Genomic DNA, 21805 nt, shown 5'->3' on the forward strand with positions numbered 1-21805 from the left:
GCAGGCATACGTGCATAGTACGCGTAGAATAGGACTTTCCGTGGCACTGTCGCGTTGCCAAACTTTTATTTCGATTGGTACAAACTTTTGTTCACACGGTTACAAATAAAATAACTAACATGGCATATTTTTTCCATTCCTCTTGAAGGACTATTCAAGTGTGGATGTGAGTTGCAATTACGTTTTATTATTTGGCTGGAAAATTATGTGCTGCCTCGTTTTTACTGCCGCCCTCAATTCAGTTGCTACTCATATTCTTTTCATATTTCGGTTTTTACGGCTCCTTATTTGCTTAAAATGAATATTTACGTATTCATTTTTCGATTGGGTACGCAAAAAAATGGTCAAAATGAGTTATTCAGATTGTACTCGCACTTTCTCATTTCATTCAAGGAAATTTTCTAGAAATCTATGTCATGACACATGATTGTAAAACGAATAGTTTCAAAGCCAGCGAACTGAAATTGATAAAACGTGTTTCTATTCTAAAATCGGCAAAATAGTTCGATGATTCAAATAGGAATCTATTGAAAATAATATACACGCTACAAAGAATTGTGATAATGATTATTTGAAGCTATGGGATTTTTTGCATGGATTGTTGCTTATGAATTGCTTTGTGTCACGTTTTCATTTCTTCGGTTTTTAAGTTGTGTTGATTTTTTTCATACCATGCCCCGGTCGGTGATTATTGCAGGCAAAGCGCGCCCGGAGAAAACTCCGACGAGCAGTCCACCGTCGCCACAACCATCTCATCGGCAACAACAACAACAACTACCGGCGCCACCTCCTTCGCGTAGTCCGGAGAAAACACACCACAAACCGTGGGAGCGTTTTCTTTCCCCGGAGCGAAAAGCTGCTACTCAGCAGCAGGTTAAACCTCGTCATCCCTCCGAGTTACGAGGGCTGTCCGTGCGCGATTTAATTAAAGTGATAGGTAAGATATAGGATTCACCTGTGCATGCTGCTGCTGCTGCTACTATAGCTATGTCGTCGTCGTCGTCGTGTTTTTTTGTTTTGTTTTTGTGTCGTGTAAAGCAGCTATCTTTCATTATGTATGTTGTCGTGTTTCGTTTCGATTATATTTTATCGAATGTTGTTCGTGTAGATATAGTGAATGCCTTGTGTAGTGTATAATAGTTGATCCTACGTAAGCCGAAGATATTTTGGTAGATTGCTTTTCCACGGGTTATGTTTCACAAAACCCATGAAGTTTTTTCAGCTCAATTCGGTCGATTTGTTAAAAGAAGTTTTTAACGGAAGGTTAAATTTTGTGAAACTGGTCCCTTGGCGTATGTTGTTCTCCTGAATTTTGGCTCAATCGGTTCTTGGCTGGGTTTTCTATTCTTAGCCGGGTTTTCTACACTTAGATATGTCCTTCCATTAGCAGATCTTCTCTTTTTTCACTATATTTCATATTAACGTCATAAGTTTCTCGAAAATTTTTTTTTATCTTTGCGTGTTTGTGTCATGTGTCATATCATTAACGAAAGTCCTCTGAGGTACTGTATTATTGCGCAAGAAATAGGAACATTTATATATACGTAGTTATGAATTACCATTTAGTAAGGTACAATTTAACTGGTATGTTCACCTGATGAAAGGGAATTTTCTGCAGGTCGCATGTGTTTATGTAACGTTGTCGACTCTCAGGGAAGATTGATGCCTCTATAAATCCCCTACCAGATCAGGAAGTGATATCGATTAGGGGCTTACCGGAGATCGCTGTATCTTTTCTGGGAAGGTCTACGTAAACACTAACCGGATTAATCACAAGTTTGTAGCAGCCGATTATCGCGCAAAGCGTTATCATGTTTACGAAGCTTATTTCATAACGGGTTGATTTGAAGTAAAGATTTCAACCTGATGATGGATTCTGTCGTGACAAAATGAAACCCTGCCATCATTGCCGCCAGGGCTTATTATGATATGATAATAAGCCAATTTAAAATCTAATTTTGAGCTAATATACATCTAATTCAGGGTGGCCACTGACCTGCAAAGCCTGGAAAATCAGAAAAATCTAGAAAAAAATTCACGGAAAACTCTTGGATATGTTTTTGACCATATGTTTCTTTATCACTTTGTGACCTTTCATAAGAAATGAATGAATTGTAACATTTTAAAGAAGAAATTCTCGAATTCACTCAGGGAATTTTCTGCTATAACATAGAAAACTGGGGGAATTTGTAAATAGGCGGAGAGTGGCTACCCTGTAATCGGGTATGCAAGCTTTTGCGCGAATAGCTGCACATGCAGTTCACTATGGCACGGGTTCGTATTGGACAGTCTTACGATGTCATCAGTTTCAAATCCTTGCTCGGTTGAATGAACCAAATACAAATGATTCCCCCGAACCCGCAACTATGTGAAATCAATACTAGTCCGTATGATTAAAGCATGCGTCTAGTCGTTTAGTTTGATGTGAAGTTATTTTTGTTTATCGTATACAGGTGAAAGTAGAGCGAATGGAAACGGAGTGACTCCACCTCGCACTCCTCCCGGCACGCCAAAGAAAACATCTTCACGCAGTTCTAGTCCCATGCCTGCTGCAGGTTATTACTAACTTTTCTAAACGTATATTTCATCATATCATCGCCGTGGCTAATTGATGTGCGCTCTTCATCGTTCGAATTCTAGTCTCGAAGAAAATTCAAATTGTACTCTTCTATTCTTCGATCGAAATTTTAATCTGTGACTGAACTGTTTGCTAGCATGTATAACCATTCCTAATCTGAGAAAAATATTCGATGCATGCAAAATATTGTGCATGGTCTGTTCAGTTTCTATCATTATCGTATTGGACAAGTATTAATTATTGCATGGTAGATCTCAATAAATTCCCCATGAAAAATTCATTGAAATTCATTTTTTCACGAGAAATAATCTGGATTCATCTGAAATTTTGTTCTCATTTTTTTAGGGTCTACGAGAAAAGAAAGCAAAGTCTCTAGTCCATTACCTTCTACCTCACCACGGAAGGAGCCTCTTCATCTGACCGATTCTTGTAAAGCGGCGGCCGGTAGTTTTTACACGCCCCCGCAGACACCTCCCATGCCGCGAGCTTCTCCACCAGCCAGTTCGCGGTATAGTTCACCATCGCGCAGTGCTAGCAGTGGTGCTAACAGTCCTCAAAGGAGTGGCAGTCCTTTAGGTCCTCGCCCCGTGGGGCTGGCCGCGTCGAAAGTCGCTGTGCCGGTGGCTACTCAAACCAGTCAAGAAGCAATCAAAAGTCATTTCAGTATCGGTGCCTCGCCACCTAAAGATGATTCAACTATAAGGTTAGTGCGCTTTCTGTAACCAACGAATCATTCCCATCAAATGGAAATTGATTGAAATTGAAAAGCTATTTAACATCCAACAAATTCAATTAATACATATCTGATCCATATTCAGAGCTGCCAACTGTTCCTAATTTTTAGTACCCTGGTATTTGTTATCATTCTATAACACGAAATACTGGTTTGATTTGATTGATGCATACTGAAATATGAAAGATGTTACTGAGGGTCTTACTGTTGATAACTGATTGATTTGAACATTTTCTCTCATATTTCAATGAGATGTTTCTGAAAAAAGTTAAATTTGTCACTGATAGCACTTTTCAGTCCTGCATATTGACATGAATGTTGCCCATGCGCACCTTAACTAAAACAGAGATTTCAAAAACAATTTCAGATTGTCACCGAAGGCGGGTAGAAAAGAGAGAAGTCGCCAGTTGCGTTCAAAAAGGGAACGAGCAGCTTCGCCGGTATCGAAAGAAAAACCGAGTTCTAGTCATTCGAGCAGATCGAGCACGCTGGAACGTAAAGATAAAGTGGTCGTCGTGAAGGAGGCTCTGTCTCCGTCTGTCGCTGAGTGTTTGCGCGCCGTTTTCGCCGCGTTCCTTTGGCACGAAGGTATCGTTCACGACGCCATGGCGTGCGCGTCATTCCTGAAGTTTCACCCGAATCTGACGAAAGAGCTGAAAGACAAACAAAAAACGCCGAAAAGCACGCCGTCGAAAGAACAGCCGCCTAAATCCAACCGACATTCGGTCGAAGTTACGATGGTCGACGGTGCGAGCGGTGGCGATCCGGAACCTTCGGTGTCCGGCGCGGTGAATCGTAATTTCAATAAGAACCAGTGCATTATCAATTCGCGGCATGAAATGAAAATGCGCGATCGGCACATATCGGAAGGCGAAGGTTTCACGATGGAAACAAGCGAAACGTTCACCCTCGAGCCGGACGAGGAGTCCGACTTGCCGCCGACTCTTCAGCACCTCGTGTATTTCTGGGAACAGCTATCGACGGTCACGTTGAAAGTGATCGACCAGAATCTGATCGTGCCGGCACGCGGCAAGCGGGTCGATCGCAAGGAGAAAGAGAAGGAGAAATGCGACAAGAGCAAAAAGGATAAGAAAGCGACGAAGAAAGACGCGAAGGTCGGCGGAGGTCGAGGTGGGAATTTATTCGGAGAAGCGGCTGGAGGGGTCGATGGTAGAGGTGATAGGGAATCGGTGTGTGAACTGTGCGGAGGTGTCTTCCCATATCCGGTCACATATCACATGAGACAGGCGCACCCGGGGTGCGGTCAAAACGCCGGCGGTCAGGGTTATAACAGCGCTGGGCATTTCTGCGGTGGATGGGCCGGCAATTGCGGCGACGGCGGTATTGGTGGCAGCAGTTGGTACCTGATTTGCAATCGATGCCGCGAGAAATATCTGAAAGACAAACGCCAAGCGTTGAAAGAGAAGGCGAAGAAGACGAAGAAGAAATCGCTACCGATTCGACAGCCGAGTATCGTACCACCATTAGAGCCTCATTTGATCATGAAAAGCAACGCGATGTTTCTGATGGATTTGGCCAGCGCCGCCGGCTTGACGCTGCCGAATCACGTGCAGCGAAAACAGACCGCCGCCGGCAACCAGTGTCAAGGTCAAATGGACACGAGTCTGCCAAGCGTGAACGAGGACGTCGCAATGGACCAGAATCCGTTCCCGCCGGTGCCGTTTCTGTATCTGTGCTTGAAAAATTCCCAAGGCGCCGACACGGCGTTCGCCGAGGAGGTAATTTACGACGAGGAGGGTTTACCGATCGGCAAGGTCGAGTCGCCAGTCGAAGGCTACGCCCCAGCTCGTTTGTGCATGGACACTAAACATAGAATCGTGCGTTGCGGCTCAGCCGGTCAGGAACGTAATGGAATATATATGTCTCATATCAGTCCTCAGGTGAATAGATCAATATATAATAAGCAAAACCCATTTAACAATTTATGATTTAACAATTTCTTCCAACGTTTTTGAAGTTTTATTTCTGTGATGACGAAGTTTAGTCAAATTTGGAAACTATCAGAAAGAATGGGGTACCGGCAGTGCTACTGTGGCAATCGAGGATTCCACTCATGGCAGGCGAGGATCCGCCAGGTTCGCTAGTAGATAGTTGGTCGTCCACGTTCGATTTCCTTCTACATTTCAATTAAATCTGAATGAACTTTTCTCTTAAATGAATCAATTATCTATGAAAAATATATCGATATCTGATTAGAAGAATGAAAGTATTTCATATTCGGTGAGTCCTGTGATAGTAATAACCTCCTGCTCGTGGCGCCATCTAACGGGATAGCTGGTTTTGCGGGCACCCCATTGTTGAATCATCAACTGTGGGTTTTGCTTATTAACTCTGAATACCGAGACCAACATCAGTTTACCAGTCAAAGATATAGTGTAAAGTGTAAAGAATTCCGATTTAGTCGTATTAGTGAATTACACTATCGGTTACAATTTGAATCATAGGAAAAAGCTCGAGCCGAATTGAAGTTTTCAGTTTTCAAAAATTAATTTTCTTGATTGAATTTTAGGATGAGATGTCATCTAGTCAGCCAGCTACGGCTGGTAAAGTATCACGTAGTGCTCAAGCGAGTCCAGACTCTGACCTCGACACGAATAGACGCACGTTTTTCCAGCGCAGTATATCGGAGATCGCTTCCGATCACATCGCCGGCGGCAACAGCACGGAGATCGTCACGGTTACGAACAGAGTAGCGGTTCGCAGACGGAATAACAGCGGAGGGGTTTCTGGTGAGTCAATGTTTATCGGATCATCATCGAATACTGTAGGAGATTTCTTGGGAATTCTCTATTATGTCACTGTGTCCTCTTAGCACGACACTGCCTGCAGTTCTCAATAGATTTCCCTGAAACAGGGTGGCCACTTGCCTGGAAAACTTAGAAAACTTAGAGAATCCAAAAAATCAGGGAAAACACAGGGAATTAGACATATTTTCTTAAACGATATTGATCTGTTATTTCGGTCATTGCCCCAAAATGAGTTTTTAAGTGTCGATCGCGAAGCTCGGACTAGTTCTTGAATGTATCATGGATAAAAGAATGGCATACTTCCTACTTAAATTTTTAGACGGTGGAATGTCTTTGATCAAACATCCGTCAGCGGCGATGTCGAAATTGATTAATTCTGTCGAAACTTCGCCGTCGAAGGGAAGCGAGAAATCGTTGAAACGTCCTGTGATGTCATTCATAATGCAACGCCATGACCTCGATAGTTTACAGATCGCGATGAGACAAGCGTTACGCAAGGCAGCATGTAGGATCTATGCATTTCAAGTAGGTTTTGATTCCGTTCTACATAAATGTGTTTTGCAGAACCTTGAATACTCTTACAAATAGTTGCCTATATCATGTAAAGGATGAGGGTCCAGTTTCATGAAAATGTTTTAAGCTTGAAATGGTTTAGTTTGAATTGTTGTCCTCATCGAAAACATTAAGTAACCAAAAGTTTGAGTTCAACTTTTTCATGAACATGGACCCATGGCCAAGTTGCATACCAGTAGTTTGGTCTTACGTTTGAAAATGACCTTGATTTAGTCTTTAGTTGTTAGATTAGCCATAAAATTAAAATTGTCCTAGACTGGTTTTATACCATAGCTTTGACTAAGCGACTTGGCCTCGGTGTTAATTGCGAATATTTACTCTAAATTGTTTTTGAAAAACTGTAGGCTTTGAACTGGTTGTTACGCAGTGTTTCACAAACAACAAGTCTTCATGATTTATTGTGGTTTTTCGTCTCGTCGTTGCTGTCTCCGCCGTTAGAGGAAGAGGAGGATGATCCGAACGATGAGAAGAAAGTGAAACGAGATCGTAGGGACCACGAACAGGTTTGTACAGAATAACTCCATCATAACCCCCTAAACTGGTCGACCTTCCTGTCTTGAAGCAATTATCTCATGTAAGAATACGGAACTGGATAGATGAGCTCTATGTAGGAACAGTTGCATTACTTATGGGATATGTTTGATATAAGAGGGATCTTGAATTTCTGTTTGATGTTTTAAAGGAGAAGGATCGCGTTTGTGAACATCCTATGGATGATATAACCATCGCTGGCGATGCTGCTCTACCACTGCTTACAGCATTTCATACATTCCTACAAACTGTCTCCGACGTCATGATGTATTTACCTGCGAATACTCCCTTACAGGTATGTGTCTGATCGATTATACCAGGGTTTATTGTCTGCTTCTGTTTCTGTTTAATGCGTCATTGCATCCAAATGTGGAATATATGCAACGGGAGAGAGAGATGAATAAATGTTAGACGATGGCCTGTGTAGCATAGAGGGTGGTTAGAAAAACCTCTTGAGTCTGTTGATTGACTAAGTTGTCGCTGAGGTGATTCCAGTCGCCTGTTGAGTGCAGAAACAGATGGGTTCAAATAACCAGGAAAAGTTTTTCGATCTTATGTTTATTTACATGGAACTGTCATGATTATGGAATGTTCCCTGAGGGTAATGTTATATTGCCTGTCTATAAAACCTTCGAGGTTGATACAAATAGAATAATTTTGTGCGATGAGCATTTTAGAAAATCCTCCAAATTGAATTCAAAGAAAATTGACTTGAATTTATACAATCACACCTTATTTTGTATTTGTCTCGTAGCAAATGGCTGTTCGATGCTGGTATCTGAAATTCCGACAATCGGATCACTTGTTTCTGCACAAGAGCCACGTTTTCAGTAATATCAGCAAAATATTATCGAAGTCCGATGAAGAAAACGAAGAACCAATTACAATAACTGACACTGGAGAGGTAAGAAATTATTGAAACATTCAAATCGGAAAAGTTCTGGAAATCTGGTTCAGACTCAATTCATCATTCTAAAATTAGCCTACATATTATAGGCCTTACTCTGGTACTTCAGCTTCCAGATTCATAAACTGGGTATTGGCTTTTATGGAAGAGAATGAATTCACAATGATGTCAGTTTACTATGTTTTGATTTTCAGTTGACATCTGTGATTGAAGTACTGAAAGATATAACTCACAGTGCTGATCTCAAAGCTTCTAGTCGCCAGGCTATGATTAATAGCTTAACAGGTAGAGTCCACTCTCAAATAGCAGCTACCAGTTATTTGAATGCCTTTCCAAGCAGCCATTTTAACCGAAAGTGAGAAACAAAACCACTAATATTGATCTTATGAAGGAACAACCGAGATTTCCAATCATTTACTTCAATTCTGTAAATTCTACTGAACACCTAACTATATCTGTACATGTGCCTCAATTTTCTGATTTCAAAATAAAAACCTATATTCCTCCCCCCAGGTATTGTGGGTATGTAGGGACAATCCCTATCTTCAGATATGAAAATGCATATTTTTGGTACCTACTTGTAAAATCTGTTCACATTCCATTGAAACTCAAGCTGGCTGTTAGCTGATCTGTACTGTAGTCGGTAATGTATGGCAATTCTATTCTTTGACCTTCAGATAATTCAACTGAGACATTCTGGGAGAGTGGGGACGAAGACCGTAACAAAGCGAAAACCATAACGATAACATGCATTCAACAAGCTAATCCATCTATCATCTATGTGCATATCGATAACACCAGAGATTTAGGGGTAAGTTCTGAAAGTGGTAGATCGAGAAGCTGGTAAATACACTTAAGGGGTTAGAAAATATCTATCTGCTTTGTTTGTTTCTAGAACAAGGTATCGGTTGTAATATTCAGCGCTGGTTCGGGGCCAGATGATTTAAAACGCGTGAAACAGGTCGACGTACTGTCTCGACATGTCGGCTGGGTTCGCTGTAGTCTACCCGATAATTCGCGAGTCATCAAACTCGAGATGCGAGGACCGGATAACAATTTACGATTGCGTCAAATCAAACTACTCGGCGGAATGGAAGGCGAACAACTGATATTGAGTGGCCTGCCGTCATCGTCGGTTATTCAACAGAGAAACTGTGAATCTGAGACTCTGAAAGTTTTCCGTTTGCTCACTTCGCAAGTAAGTACATTGTATTCTGATTATCTGTACTGGTCGTTGAATCCCATTCAGGCGCGTTGGAAGCAATTTTTGATTTCCGCCGCCAATTACCGATTTTTGACAGGTTCTAATAATATTGCTGCAGCGAATTTACATCTATTTCGTCTAAAACATAGTATAGAAAGAAAAAAAGGAAACCGTCATTCAATAAATTATTGCTGTGCCTTACGGTTCCAATGCCACTGCTATTTCTCAGCTTTGGTGTCGTTTTCATGTTACAATTTTTCCATCAGGTATTCGGCCGCTTGATATCGGATGAAGGACCCGAAGATGAAAAACGAGATGAATGTCGAGATGACGGAAGCGAGGGCTCGATAGAGGGCGAAAACGATCTCAAAGAACACATGGTTGGTATATTGTTCAGCAGAAGTAAATTGACGCATCTACAGAAACAGGTAAGGCGAATATACCATTTCATAACTGATAGATTTTCTCGATGGGATGTAACTGATGACTGAATGACTGATGAATTGTTGGTTACGATTTTATAGGTGTGCGCTCATATCGTGCTCGCAATACAGAAAGAAACAAGTCGTGTACGGGAAGAATGGCAGTCTTCTCTCACTGAGGCTAAGATGCTCAACGAGGATCAATCCAGGTAAGTGTCACCTAATCTTTATGAAACACTGTCCACGTTGAAATGTTGACACATTAATAGACCACAATACAAAAAGAAAGACTAGTCCGAAAAGGGCTGGTAAATTATTTCACTGTTTCATCTTTGTCTTATCTCATCTTCCACTAATATTACAACAGAAATAATGTAAAATATATATAGTCCAACAAACGGACTTATCAAGTGATCAAAAATAATCCAAACCTACTTCAGCAAAAAAAAACCACTTTTTGATTTGCTACTGAATACATGTATATGACTGTCTGATGTTTGCAGAAGTTCTGATGGTTATTGTTTCGAGTTGTTGTCGATGGTGCTAGCTCTAAGCGGATCGTCAGTTGGTCGAGCATATTTGGCCCACCAGCATGAGCTGCTTCAAGATCTCCTTAGTCTTCTACACACAGCGACACCCAGAGTTCAGAGACAGGTATCTACTAGCAATGAAAACTGCACTATAATCGACAGTCTGCATTTTGGGGGGTTATTAAACATTTCGAAAACATTAGGTTTGGTGCTGAATATCGTGCCAATATATTTTAGGTGATTTCTTTGCTGCGTCGAGTCCTTCCCGAAGTCGCTCCTCATCAGCTCGGTAACGTACTCTCCGTGATGCGGTTACCGCCTCGCGATTTCAGCATTCTAGTCGACTCAACGAATCGAAGTCATTCGATGATTAACTTTGATCCGATGAAGCCCGGTATAATCGACGTGTTCCTCGCTTGTATCGCAAAATCTTTAACAGTACAGATGAAAGTGAAAAATCACGTTGGTGGAAAAGGCGTGACCAGCGTAACGCTCGCTGACTGCGGTCTGATTTTGTAAGTGGGCATCTTTCAAAATCTTATTCATAGTAGCCTTGCTCTGGATGTTTTGATTTTGCTGTCTTTTGTAGGGATAATGAAGACCCTCGTTGGTGGTTCACTGGTTGCCTTTCGAGTAAACTGGCAAGCAATATCGTCAAGCTACTTAAAGATATGGCATCTGGTAAACTATCGGATGCGTGGGCAGCAGTTACTAAAGGTGCTATAGCCGAGGCAATACTCGGTTTAACAAAGTTAGATGACAAACACCGGTTGCCGGCTGAATGTATTAGAACACCAGTCGTAAGTACATTTCATATTTCCGAGAATATTGTATTGTGGATATTTTGACTTGTTTAATGAATTTCTGATGTATTTACTCAAAGCATTCCCACGTGAAGCCTGCTATCCTTTGATTTACAATTTAATGTCTTTGTGCATACTTTGATGCATTTCCGACGCTGCGGTTATTATTTCAGTTGTGGCTGGCTCTGTCATCATTGTGTGTTTTGGATCAAGATCACGTCGAAAGATTGTCATCGGGACAGTGGGTGTCCAAAGACGGGCAAAACCAACAACGGGTAAGTGTGTCTGCTGATATGTGCTCTATTGAATTTGTACTTGAATATCCATTAAAACATCTGACAAAATGCAACAATTCCATGAGAAATTTCATACATTCGTATATGCGTGTATCTCGAATATCTAATCTAATCCAGTTTGTAATGACGTAATTTTATCTGCACTGCAAAAACGATTTATTTCAGCCAACCTGTGATAACCATGACGACGGTGAAACCATCGCGATTATTCTCTGCACAGAGTGTGGTAATCTATGCGCCGACTGTGACCGATTTCTGCATCTTCATCGTCGAACTCGTAATCATCAAAGACAGGTGCGTTAAAAACGTTGCCCTTCATTACGGAGATGGTGTTAACTTGGCTAACGCAAAAACGATGATAATGATATTGAGCAATTTGTAAACCTTTCCACATATGATGCTCAAAGCGCTTCCTCCTCATTGCGAAACAGCAATGTTTACAAATAAATCTTAATTTGGTCTATGCTGTCAGATGATCTCATTTGGTAAATTTTTCCACAATCTTTGGGCCTCATACAGAGGATACAGATTTCCAGGCAAAGTTTTTGCTCTCTTTCCCTTACTTGAAAACATTCCTTACAGAAAGGTTTGTCTCTAATCTGAGCATTCTTGCACCATATGTATACGGGTTTCATTGATACATGCATTGGAAATTCTGTGCAGGTATTCAAAGAAGAAGAGGAATCCATCAAAGTTGATCTACATGAAGGATGTGGTCGAACGAAGCTGTTCTGGGTGATGGCGCTAGCCGATTCTAAAACGCTGAAAGCCATGGTTGAATTTCGAGAAGGATCGAAAGGTACTTGATAACTGAGATAGCCATAGACGATACTAACGCAACTGATTTTAAACATCGCTTCATCATTTCTGTTTACAGGAAAAATCACCGGTGCTAGTAGTCCAGCGGGTACGGTCGGCACTTGTCGATTCTGCGGTACGCAAGGAAATTCGGGTATTCTCGCAATCGGAAACGTTTGCTCAGATCCAGACTGTCAGGTTTGAAATACTCTTACTCATTCTGTAAATTCATATGATTTGTAAAGGGTATGTCTCAAGGGAGTCGGCAATCACCATCACTTAATATGATTTTCCATATACAGGAATACGGTAAGATCGCTTGTACTAGAATACACAATTGCGGTCACTTGTGCAATGGTATACGAGATGAACAGGTGTGTTTGCCCTGCCTGAACGGCTGTAACAGCGACGAGAACAAAGACTCGTTGAAACAGGATGCCGATGATATGTGTATGATTTGTTTTACCGAAGCTTTAGCAGCTGCTCCCGCCATTCAGGTACAGCACTGAACTACCAACCTTCCCTTGTCCTTCTTGTTTTTCTGTATAAACCAATTTCAATCTTCTCGTTAGCAGTTAGCGTGCGGCCACGTGTTTCACTACCGCTGTTGCCGATCTGTGCTCACGCGTAAATGGGTCGGACCCAGGATTACATTCGGTTTTGCTAAATGTCCCATTTGTAAAGTAAGTATGGCACAAATTTTGAAAATATTATTTCAATGGTGCAGTCTTTCGACTTCGTCTTAAATGCTTACTGCATCGTTATTTCTGTGCCGAGAACTTGTTTGCCGATAGTTAAGTGTGTTCCTTGCAGGCGGATATCAGTCACCACGTGCTGAAAGATCTCCTGGATCCGATTAACGTCCTGTACGAAGACGTGCGAAGGAAGGCTTTAATGAGATTGGAATACGAGGGTTTGCACAAAGCGGAGGCGATTACCGGCGCCGGTGGACGCTACTGGAATGATCCTGCCGGATACGCTATGGATAGATATGCCTATTACGTTTGTTATAAATGCAAAAAGGTTCGTTTTGATTTTTGTCATTCAGTGACAAAAGTTCGTTGTTCGGGGCATTTAATTTTTCATGGGTATGGGATTGAATTTTCAGGCGTATTACGGAGGAGAGGCACGTTGCGATGAACAGTTGGAAGGTGGTGATGATTACGACCAGACGGAGTTAGTGTGCGGGGGATGTTCAGATGTTTCTAGAGCTCAGGTACATTAACGCCCACTGTGCCCTAGATATATTGATTCTTTACGTCGAGTCAAGTCCCGCAATCATTTATCGATTCATCATTTTTCAGATGTGCCCCAAACACGGCACCGATTTCCTCGAGTATAAATGTCGGTACTGCTGTTCAGTGGCTGTGTTTTTCTGTTTCGGAACGACGCATTTCTGTAATCCGTGTCACGACGCTTTCCAACGAGTCACTAACATTCCAAAGAGTGAGCTGCCTCACTGTCCTGCAGGTAAAATTAATACCCGGTACTACTACGTGATGTACTGGAAATTGTGTGACGATAAATCCAGATACAGTGTGTAACTAAATATGAAAAGATTCATACTGAATGTGAATGTTAGACAAGAATACCTGTTTTACTCTGCATGTGTTTTTGTTAGTTCTGAGATATCTGACCATGTGTGTTTTGCAAATTCGGTATTCTTTTCTCTTCAGGTCCAAAAGGTAAACAATTGGAGGGCGACGAATGCCCACTACACGTTCAGCATCCACCAACCGGTGAAGAGTTCGCCCTCGGCTGCGGAGTGTGTCGAAACGCGCACACGTTTTGATAATGGACGTCATTAGGTTATTTAAAAAAAAAACTTGTATAGAAAAATAGAAAATGTTTGCTGTGATTATATCTCGACGTGGAAAGATGTATCGAAACCAGTATTCGAAGATAATTTGTGATCGCTTCTCGCAAGTAAAAAAACGAAATGTGTAAAATAGTCCTTAAATAGATTTGTCAATTCGAAGGAACTTTAGATTGTCGATTATTTAGATTTATCGTATTCAAAATCATTATTTATGAGAATCTCCGCTGCGAAAATATTTGTAGAAAGTATAGTACTTAATTAGAAATATGATATTGAAATTGAGTTTCGAGTGACTTTGAATTGTTTTGAGATTGGGTGAGATACGTGCATTTAATCGTGGAATTGACCCCGACCACATCGAAATATACTTTGATAAGTAGATCGCCTGCAGCCAATAACTGTTCGGCCAGTTGGAAAACCGTATTATGGTATATCTGCCTTTCCTCTATCGCCATTATTGACGCCACTGGGGATATTTCGGGATGCGTAAAAATTCAGAGTAGTAATTTTCATAATTCATTCGTTCATCATGCGCGTATTTTTAGCGTGTACATATTATATAAATTCGCCGAGTCATTTCGAATGTAAGCACTCGTTTCTGTGAACCACCGATCATTTTGTTTGCTTTTTATTCAGAGATCTCATCAACGCATTATTGTAAATAAAACCCGACTGATTCAAATCAATGAGAAAGGGTGGTGCTTCACTCTGCATGAACATCAAGTGTGTCGTATATCTTTCTGTTTTGAGATTTCATTGTTTTGCATCACTTGCTGTATCACTTCTAAGAGAAAAAAAATTGGTCTTGAATTCAGTTATGTTTTGAGTTGACAAATGCAGCTTAATCTTATCATATCGTATAACTTTGCAATAATGATATTCCGTACATGGATAGATTTTTGATATCATGAGATATCGCCTATTCTACTACTATTATAAATCCCTCCTGTCTTTCTCTCTGTATGTGAAAATTTCTACATCTCAGGTTGCAGTCATAAGCCAACAACAGTTATATTGTGGTCGACTTTAATATGATGATATATGATTTAGATACACATTTATTACTAATTGGTGTTGTGTAGACAAAAATTTTACCCCTTCTGATCTGAATTACTGATTTTAAACTGTACCAGAGATGATTGCATAGTTAAAAGTTCGCTCATTTCTAATAATAAAACCAGTCTTAAAACTGGTTCTATTTGCACAGATCGAGCTCTCTCTGGTCCTTTGATGATAAGAGTTATTCATATGAGTTTTAAGCTCAATTGATTATTTCATAATAAATCTAACAATTGATGTCCCAAACCATGATTTTGCACTTATGCATCGCCTTGCATTAGCTATTACCGGTCATTCAATCAAAGACCAGTGTCAGCTCATTTCTTCTCTAACCAATCCAAGGAATTTAGATCACTTTTATTTATCAAGAACACTTATGAAGACAGTGCAAGCGCACTCAAAATTTGGTGCCGATTATTTGAACCTTGTAGCAAAAAAGAAACATAGATATTTAATCGATATAATAAAACACTGTAACTGTTAGTGCATGTACTCGTATCACTCGATATATTATCATGAGTCTTTTTCGTCAGTGCATTTTGATTGAACCAAAATAATTAATGGATGGTTTTTTATTATTATTAATTCGACAAGTGTGTCAGTGGATGACGCTTGTGCGTATTATTTTTTCATCATTTCATACTGGTCGCCGATGCTTTCTCGAACTTTTGAAGCGCCATACGTTGTAATATTTCGTGTAAATTATATATAATGAATGTATGAATTTAAGCATTACCATTATTATTACAGAGTTTCGTTGTGGTCATATATATGATATTAGATATATATATAGTCATGAATGTACATGTGTGCTTGTATCAATTTTGTACACTTGTTAAAAAACTGCTATTGGAAAATCGTGAAAATATACGTGTGTATTATAAATAAAATACTAGAGTAAATGTCTATAGTAATGATATTAATGATAATAATGATTAAATGCTATCACATTCAAGTTAAATAAATGAAGAATGTACTGAGTAAATAGTGAAATTCTTTCTTTTTAGAGAACATATCTATTCAGTTTGGATTCGCCATACTTAATGTTAAGATTCAAACGAATTTTCTCTGGGTGTTCTCTGTTGCCTGCTGTAAAGGATTGAGGATTCGCAACCAGACTAAAACATTCTTTTTTGAGGAATACATTCTTGGAGAGCATGTAAAGGATTTGAACTGTTGAGTACGGAAGGCGCGCGGAGGACGTCCCTTAGGTAAACGCGTATATGTGGATACTACGAAGTGTCTTCTTAACCGATTCTGACTAGCTGACAAAGTCAGAAACTAGGGGTCCAGGGACACCATGCCCACTTGGGAAGTGGTTTCAAATGCTCAACAATCTAACAATTTCAATATTCAACGCCCTCTGGTGACCATATACAAAAACCAATGACCTTGAAAGTCAATACAATCATAAAACATGTCAGCAGCTACGATTTTGTAATTGATTGTGATAACAAAAAATGCCTCGTTACTAATTTAATATGGAAATACTAAGTTAATCTACTATTCAACGCCCCCTGGTGACCATGTTCAAAACCCAATAACCTTGTAACTTACCATATTCATAGAACATGTCATGAACTACAACTTTGCAATTGATCATGGTAACAAAATATGCCTAGGTACCAATATAATAAGGAAATACCAGGTTATTCTACTATTCAACGCCCCCTGGTGACCATATAGAATAACTAATTTCCTTAAAACTCACCACAATCATAGATGATGTCATGAGCTACAACTTTGCGATTGATTGCGGTAACAAAATATGTATTGGTACAAATATAATATAGAAATACTAAGATATTGTATTATTCAACGCCCCCTGGTGGCCATATACAAAACTTGAAACTCACCCCAATCATAGAACACGTTATACGCTACAACTTTCTAATTCATTGTTGTAACAAAATATGCTTAGGTAACAATATAATGTCGAAAAACTTTTTCCCACCTACGAATGAGTACTAATGACACCAAGATGGCCGCCAATTGCGTCATAATTGGCGGATCAAAAATACCTATCTCAGGTATAAAACATCCCTTTACAAAAAATACCAATCACAAATTGCAATGAGAAATGGCAAACCAGTAGGAACCAGTAGGAAGCTACAGGACCTAGAATTCTGGCCAAAATTGACATTTATGGGCACTAAAAAGGTCATAGGACGGCCATCTTGAGTCAGATGGACCCAATTTTTCTTATGCTGATGGGCCCTTGGTAGATTCAAATATATTCGAAAGATCAAGGTAATTGATCATATCGTCTTCAAAATTTCCCTCGTAAACTTCGAAAATGTGTAAAAAGTGCTTATTTTGGCGACCAACAATGGCTGCCAGTCGGCCATCTTGATTCTAATAGGGCCAGTTTTTGGGCTGAAGATGTGTCTAGGGTAGATACATGTATAAACCAAATATCAAGACATTACCTTGAAGAGTCTTCAAAACTTTACGGACGGACATACGGACGGACGGACGACGGATGAAAAGTGAATGCAATAGCCCGCTGGGACTAAAGTCCCAAGTGGGCTAAAAAATGACGTCACTTGACGTCTGGTTTGAAGTTCATGGGGAAATTGGAAGTAGAATTACGTCACGCTAAAATCTGGCATTCCACTAACTAAAATACGGTAACTTATGGATCGGGTTATTTCAGAATGTATTTATTTCATGAAATTTCAAACAAGATTGGGTCGATGAATAGTTTAACAATGAACCGCGTTGATCGATTGAGTTGAAAATAGCTGATATTCCCTTAGCAACAAAGTACACACGAACAAAATTCTGATGCATATTTCCAGAGCAAATCTCCAGAAGATGTTTGAATTTTACCTGGTTTACTGGTCAATCTTAGAATAGCACATCTCATTTCATAAATACAATTCTCGAGATCTTCAGGAGGGATAGCATCTTTATGAGTTCCTACGATGATAACAGGGCGTCCGGGAGCTCTCGCGTGGATATTTACGAGCCACGGTTTCAATGTTTCGACTTCACTGAGACTGCGAGATAAATCATAAACCACCTGAAAAATACATATCATATTCTATGACTCTATGACTTCTACTTTAAGGGGAGGGAAAGTTAATTTCATATTTGACCAAAGTTCTGGGTAATGGTTATCAGTAAACTTCATACTCTAGTTCCACAGTTGTTTCAGTTCAATCTGACTCTGGATACAGTTCCAGCAGATCCAGTTGCACAGTTGTGTGGGTTTAATTTGACTCTGGACCCAGTTCCACAGTTGTAAGTTGAGAAATTTGATTGTGAACTTAGTTCCAGATCCACAAGAGATATAAAAATGAGGAAGAGTTTTTATTTACCAGATAAAGCGCTCTGTTGGGGAGGAAACACTGATGAGTGCTGTAGAACTCTTCCTGACCCGCGAAATCCCACGTACTCAATGTATAAGAAACAGGTCTAGAATCTCTATCTCTTCCATCTCGAACCGGTCTCGCTGTTAAAACTCTAGAAATAAATTACATCCATCTAGAGCCTGGTCACAAACACAGAAAAATTGGCATAATGGTATATTTGAGGTGTGAAGCATTTCTATGATCTCACCTCCAGTCTTTAACGAGAATCCCGACCGTGGTGACACTTTTTTCGTTGCTATGTGCTGATTTTTTCGGTCTCTGCAGCGTACGAAGTACGACCTCCGAATCCGACTACCATCATCTTAATGCGGTAATATTCTTCTGACTAAAATATAGATTATGAGGTTCTAATCGTAGTGCCAACAGTAGAGCCTTATCTAAAAGGCTCCACTGTAGAGCTGGACCCAGTTCCACAGTTAGAGTTAACTCTCAGTTAAAGTTGGTTCATTTTCAATGAGTAACTCAGAGTGAAATCTATACTTCAAACTGTGGAACTGGACCCAGAATAATGAGGGGAGGAGAGAGGATAGAGAAAAGGAGGAGAGAGGTGAAAGGAGAGGGGAAACGTCCAGCGTTTAGCATCTAACCCGAGGTTCAGCTTATCGATATTGTTGTTTGATAGCAGTAATTCACGTAGGTTATTTGTCTGTTTTTTTTTTTGGAGGGAATCCTACGAGTCCATTACCGCTGATATCTAGAGCTCGCAATCTACAATCAACAATCAAATACTAACTTCAATACGATCTGGACTACTAGACCCCACGATCCAATTCCATAAGTTGTTGGTTTAATTTGAATCTAAAGCTGAAATTAGTACATTTCCAATGTCTTTTTTAGAACTGTAGAACTAGGAAAATCTCATTTCGGTCCAGTCCATACTTGAGACTAAACATAAGACTGGGATAAACTAACTTTTGTCTAGTTCTACAGAGACACAAAAAATCTCAGTCCAGGCTTAATTTTCACTGTACCTCTTTTTTTGGTAATCAAAATTTCCTCTAGAAAATTGAGAAAATCGTGAAAATGATTATCAAACCTAATTTGAATGTCAAAGAAATGGGAACTAAGCAGAACTTGTTGAAAATATCCCTAAAATCTTTATATCTGAATTCAAATAAAACTTAAGCTGTGCTAGGGGAGGTATCGAAGAGGTACAGTGAAAATTAAGCCTGGACTGAGATTTTTTGTGTTAATTAAACAATTTTGTGGAACTGATTCCAGAGATCAGTTTCACACTCAGGTTAAAACATTCAATTCTAATTCTCAAGTCGAGCTGTAGAACTGGGATTGAGATGTTTGTTTCTTACCGACAGGAATGACTTTATCTCCGAAATGACTTTATCTCCGACCGCTGCTTGTTTACGTCTGGGATCTTTATTACTGAACAGAGTATTCGCTCCACTAACCATCTGCTGTTTCCACGTTTCAATCTCTTGTGTGGCCAGTCGACAAATACAAACTGTTTACGAGTTGCTGCATTTAAAAACAATTACCAAAATACATGAACAAATACAAGGAAATATCTGTTACTCATCTACCGGTTACAGACAGACGACTTTCAAAACTAGTCAGTTATAATGAATAACCCCGCACTGGTATCACTGTTTCTGAGTATTGGGAAACCTGGGCCCGGTTTCATAGACTGAGTATCGAAGTTATCCCTAGGGGTAAATCCTCAATCTGGGTGACAAAACCACCATGGTTACAATGAGAAACCATGGTAATAACTGACAAATTTAAAAATGTTCCCAGGGACTATTTTTCTTCCACATCTATGAAACCCAGCCCTGTCACTTATTGCTCCTTTAAGATAGGATTTAGATAAATCTCGAAACCCTCGAATAATCCAACTTTGAAATATCAAGAATAATGTGGAATAATTCATAATCAGGGGCTGCAGTTGCTAAAAAGTTGGTTATAGTTAACTAGTTGACATGGTGACAATCAAAAGACCAACTTTTGTCAACTCTGTTTTTTTGGGAAGCAGATTCAGATTCCTACTTACGTCGATAATCTTTGAATAAATAATTTTCGGAATATCGTTTCCGTAGTAACGGAGAATTCGGTTGAGCACTGTTGAAATCGAACGGTTTGATTTTGCAGACGTCCGGCGAAGATTGTCGTTTTAAACGCAACTTCGACAGAAATGATCGCCGTTCGATGTTTTGTCGGTAAACCGTATCGGGACAAGTCGACATCTGTTTAGATATGTCTTCATTTTCTCGTAAATCTAAACAAAAATCAAATAACTAATAATCTACTGGAAAGAATAACCCACAATTAGGAAGCAAGACTACAAGAGAAGAGTTAGATTGCTGACTTACCGATATCTACGGGGTATCTGAGCGCCAGTCGACTACCCATTAAAACCTGACTCTCAACTGATAAATTCAGACAGCTTCGCGCTTGTTGTCGAGCTCTTGTTTGTTGCATTAATGGCTTCAGTTGGTCGTCTTCTGCAAAAATATAGGATTTTCTTTAAATTTTGTGTTAATGAATCGGAAATGTTACAGCGCGAAAATAAATCGGAAATCTTATAAAACTTGTATCTATCCCATTGCGAGGCATCTTGATACTTTTTGTGATCTGGTTCCTGATAAGTTAGTAGGGTAATCTTATTATTGTTTGTAAGCTTTAATTAAGGTTCGTGGAAACATCCAATCGTAAAACTCAACCACAGACTGGTATTTCTGACCAAGTCCTGGAGGCAGTTCCACGATTTTTGAGTTTGAATTGAACTGCGCAATAAACCAATTGATAATGAATTGATTCTTACTCTAAGAATAGGGGAACCGAGTTCTGCTAGTTAGACACTCACCAGTAGGTTTAGATACCCTATCAGGGGAGTCTAATAGCGTAGCTATCAACCATTCTGGTTGAATATTCCTGAGGTTTAAACCACTCCACGATACAATGCCAGCTACAAAATAAACAAGACATCTTCACCTACAAAACATTCTTATCTTGAACACAATATTCAAAGATACGGTTTCATAGTTTCGAATCAAGTTTGAAACTAACTCACAACCGTGAAACTAGAAGATTTGTTCAGTACTAACCTTCTTTATCAAATCCCATATGAAGCAGCATGCCTGTAATATTATGAGCTTCTAAATCTAAACTTAATTTCAGCGGTGTTTGTACATCATTCATACCCTGAAAATGTATACAACCACTTCACAGTCGGACCTCAAAGAAAGTTAACCTTTAAATTTGATAATTTCTATCTATAACTCAGTGTAGGGTTAATTCCAGTCAAGATCTAGATACAAGATGCTTCTTCGATTAGTCTTAGGGACACTCATAGCATGTTCTTATCTAAAACTGATCTTAAGATGAAAATGAGCTCAGCCAGATGTGATTTATGGATTTCAGTAGATATAAACTGGACTGGCTGGCTCTCTCAC

The 21805-nt window shown here is 39.8% G+C and overlaps 2 protein-coding genes across 2 annotated transcripts in view; one reads left to right on the forward strand and one right to left on the reverse strand.

The window, feature by feature from the left end:
- LOC141905661 (E3 ubiquitin-protein ligase MYCBP2-like) overlaps positions 1 to 15998 on the forward strand; it is a 39605-nt gene extending 23607 nt beyond the window's left edge. Inside the window, exons 51-78 of the mRNA XM_074794628.1 lie at positions 149 to 166; positions 698 to 937; positions 2454 to 2555; positions 2924 to 3281; positions 3679 to 5212; positions 5842 to 6061; positions 6399 to 6604; positions 6997 to 7155; positions 7335 to 7478; positions 7938 to 8087; positions 8285 to 8375; positions 8768 to 8901; positions 8986 to 9288; positions 9561 to 9722; positions 9819 to 9925; positions 10220 to 10370; positions 10484 to 10761; positions 10836 to 11046; positions 11223 to 11324; positions 11511 to 11639; positions 12009 to 12144; positions 12223 to 12341; positions 12446 to 12640; positions 12716 to 12826; positions 12957 to 13166; positions 13252 to 13359; positions 13448 to 13613; positions 13820 to 15998. Of these exons, the coding sequence (XP_074650729.1) occupies positions 149 to 166; positions 698 to 937; positions 2454 to 2555; positions 2924 to 3281; positions 3679 to 5212; positions 5842 to 6061; positions 6399 to 6604; positions 6997 to 7155; positions 7335 to 7478; positions 7938 to 8087; positions 8285 to 8375; positions 8768 to 8901; positions 8986 to 9288; positions 9561 to 9722; positions 9819 to 9925; positions 10220 to 10370; positions 10484 to 10761; positions 10836 to 11046; positions 11223 to 11324; positions 11511 to 11639; positions 12009 to 12144; positions 12223 to 12341; positions 12446 to 12640; positions 12716 to 12826; positions 12957 to 13166; positions 13252 to 13359; positions 13448 to 13613; positions 13820 to 13935 (5960 nt within the window). The 3' untranslated portion in view covers positions 13936 to 15998. The remainder of the gene's footprint in view (positions 1 to 148; positions 167 to 697; positions 938 to 2453; positions 2556 to 2923; positions 3282 to 3678; positions 5213 to 5841; positions 6062 to 6398; positions 6605 to 6996; positions 7156 to 7334; positions 7479 to 7937; positions 8088 to 8284; positions 8376 to 8767; positions 8902 to 8985; positions 9289 to 9560; positions 9723 to 9818; positions 9926 to 10219; positions 10371 to 10483; positions 10762 to 10835; positions 11047 to 11222; positions 11325 to 11510; positions 11640 to 12008; positions 12145 to 12222; positions 12342 to 12445; positions 12641 to 12715; positions 12827 to 12956; positions 13167 to 13251; positions 13360 to 13447; positions 13614 to 13819) is intronic.
- Positions 15999 to 17738: 1740 nt separating this feature from the next.
- On the reverse strand, positions 17739 to 21513 carry LOC141906371 (uncharacterized). The gene is made up of 8 exons (XM_074795624.1): positions 21458 to 21513; positions 21217 to 21318; positions 20723 to 20854; positions 20404 to 20628; positions 19706 to 19871; positions 18586 to 18723; positions 18345 to 18489; positions 17739 to 18046 (listed from the first exon to the last, which is right to left on the reverse strand). Exons 1-5 carry the CDS (start codon positions 21486 to 21488, stop codon positions 19720 to 19722), a joined length of 642 nt encoding a protein of 213 aa, XP_074651725.1. The 5' UTR covers positions 21489 to 21513; the 3' UTR covers positions 17739 to 18046; positions 18345 to 18489; positions 18586 to 18723; positions 19706 to 19719.
- Between the last annotated feature and the right edge of the window lie 292 nt (positions 21514 to 21805).

Source organism: Tubulanus polymorphus, chromosome 5 (assembly GCF_964204645.1).
Source record: "Tubulanus polymorphus chromosome 5, tnTubPoly1.2, whole genome shotgun sequence".
NCBI lineage: Eukaryota > Metazoa > Nemertea > Palaeonemertea > Tubulaniformes > Tubulanidae > Tubulanus > Tubulanus polymorphus.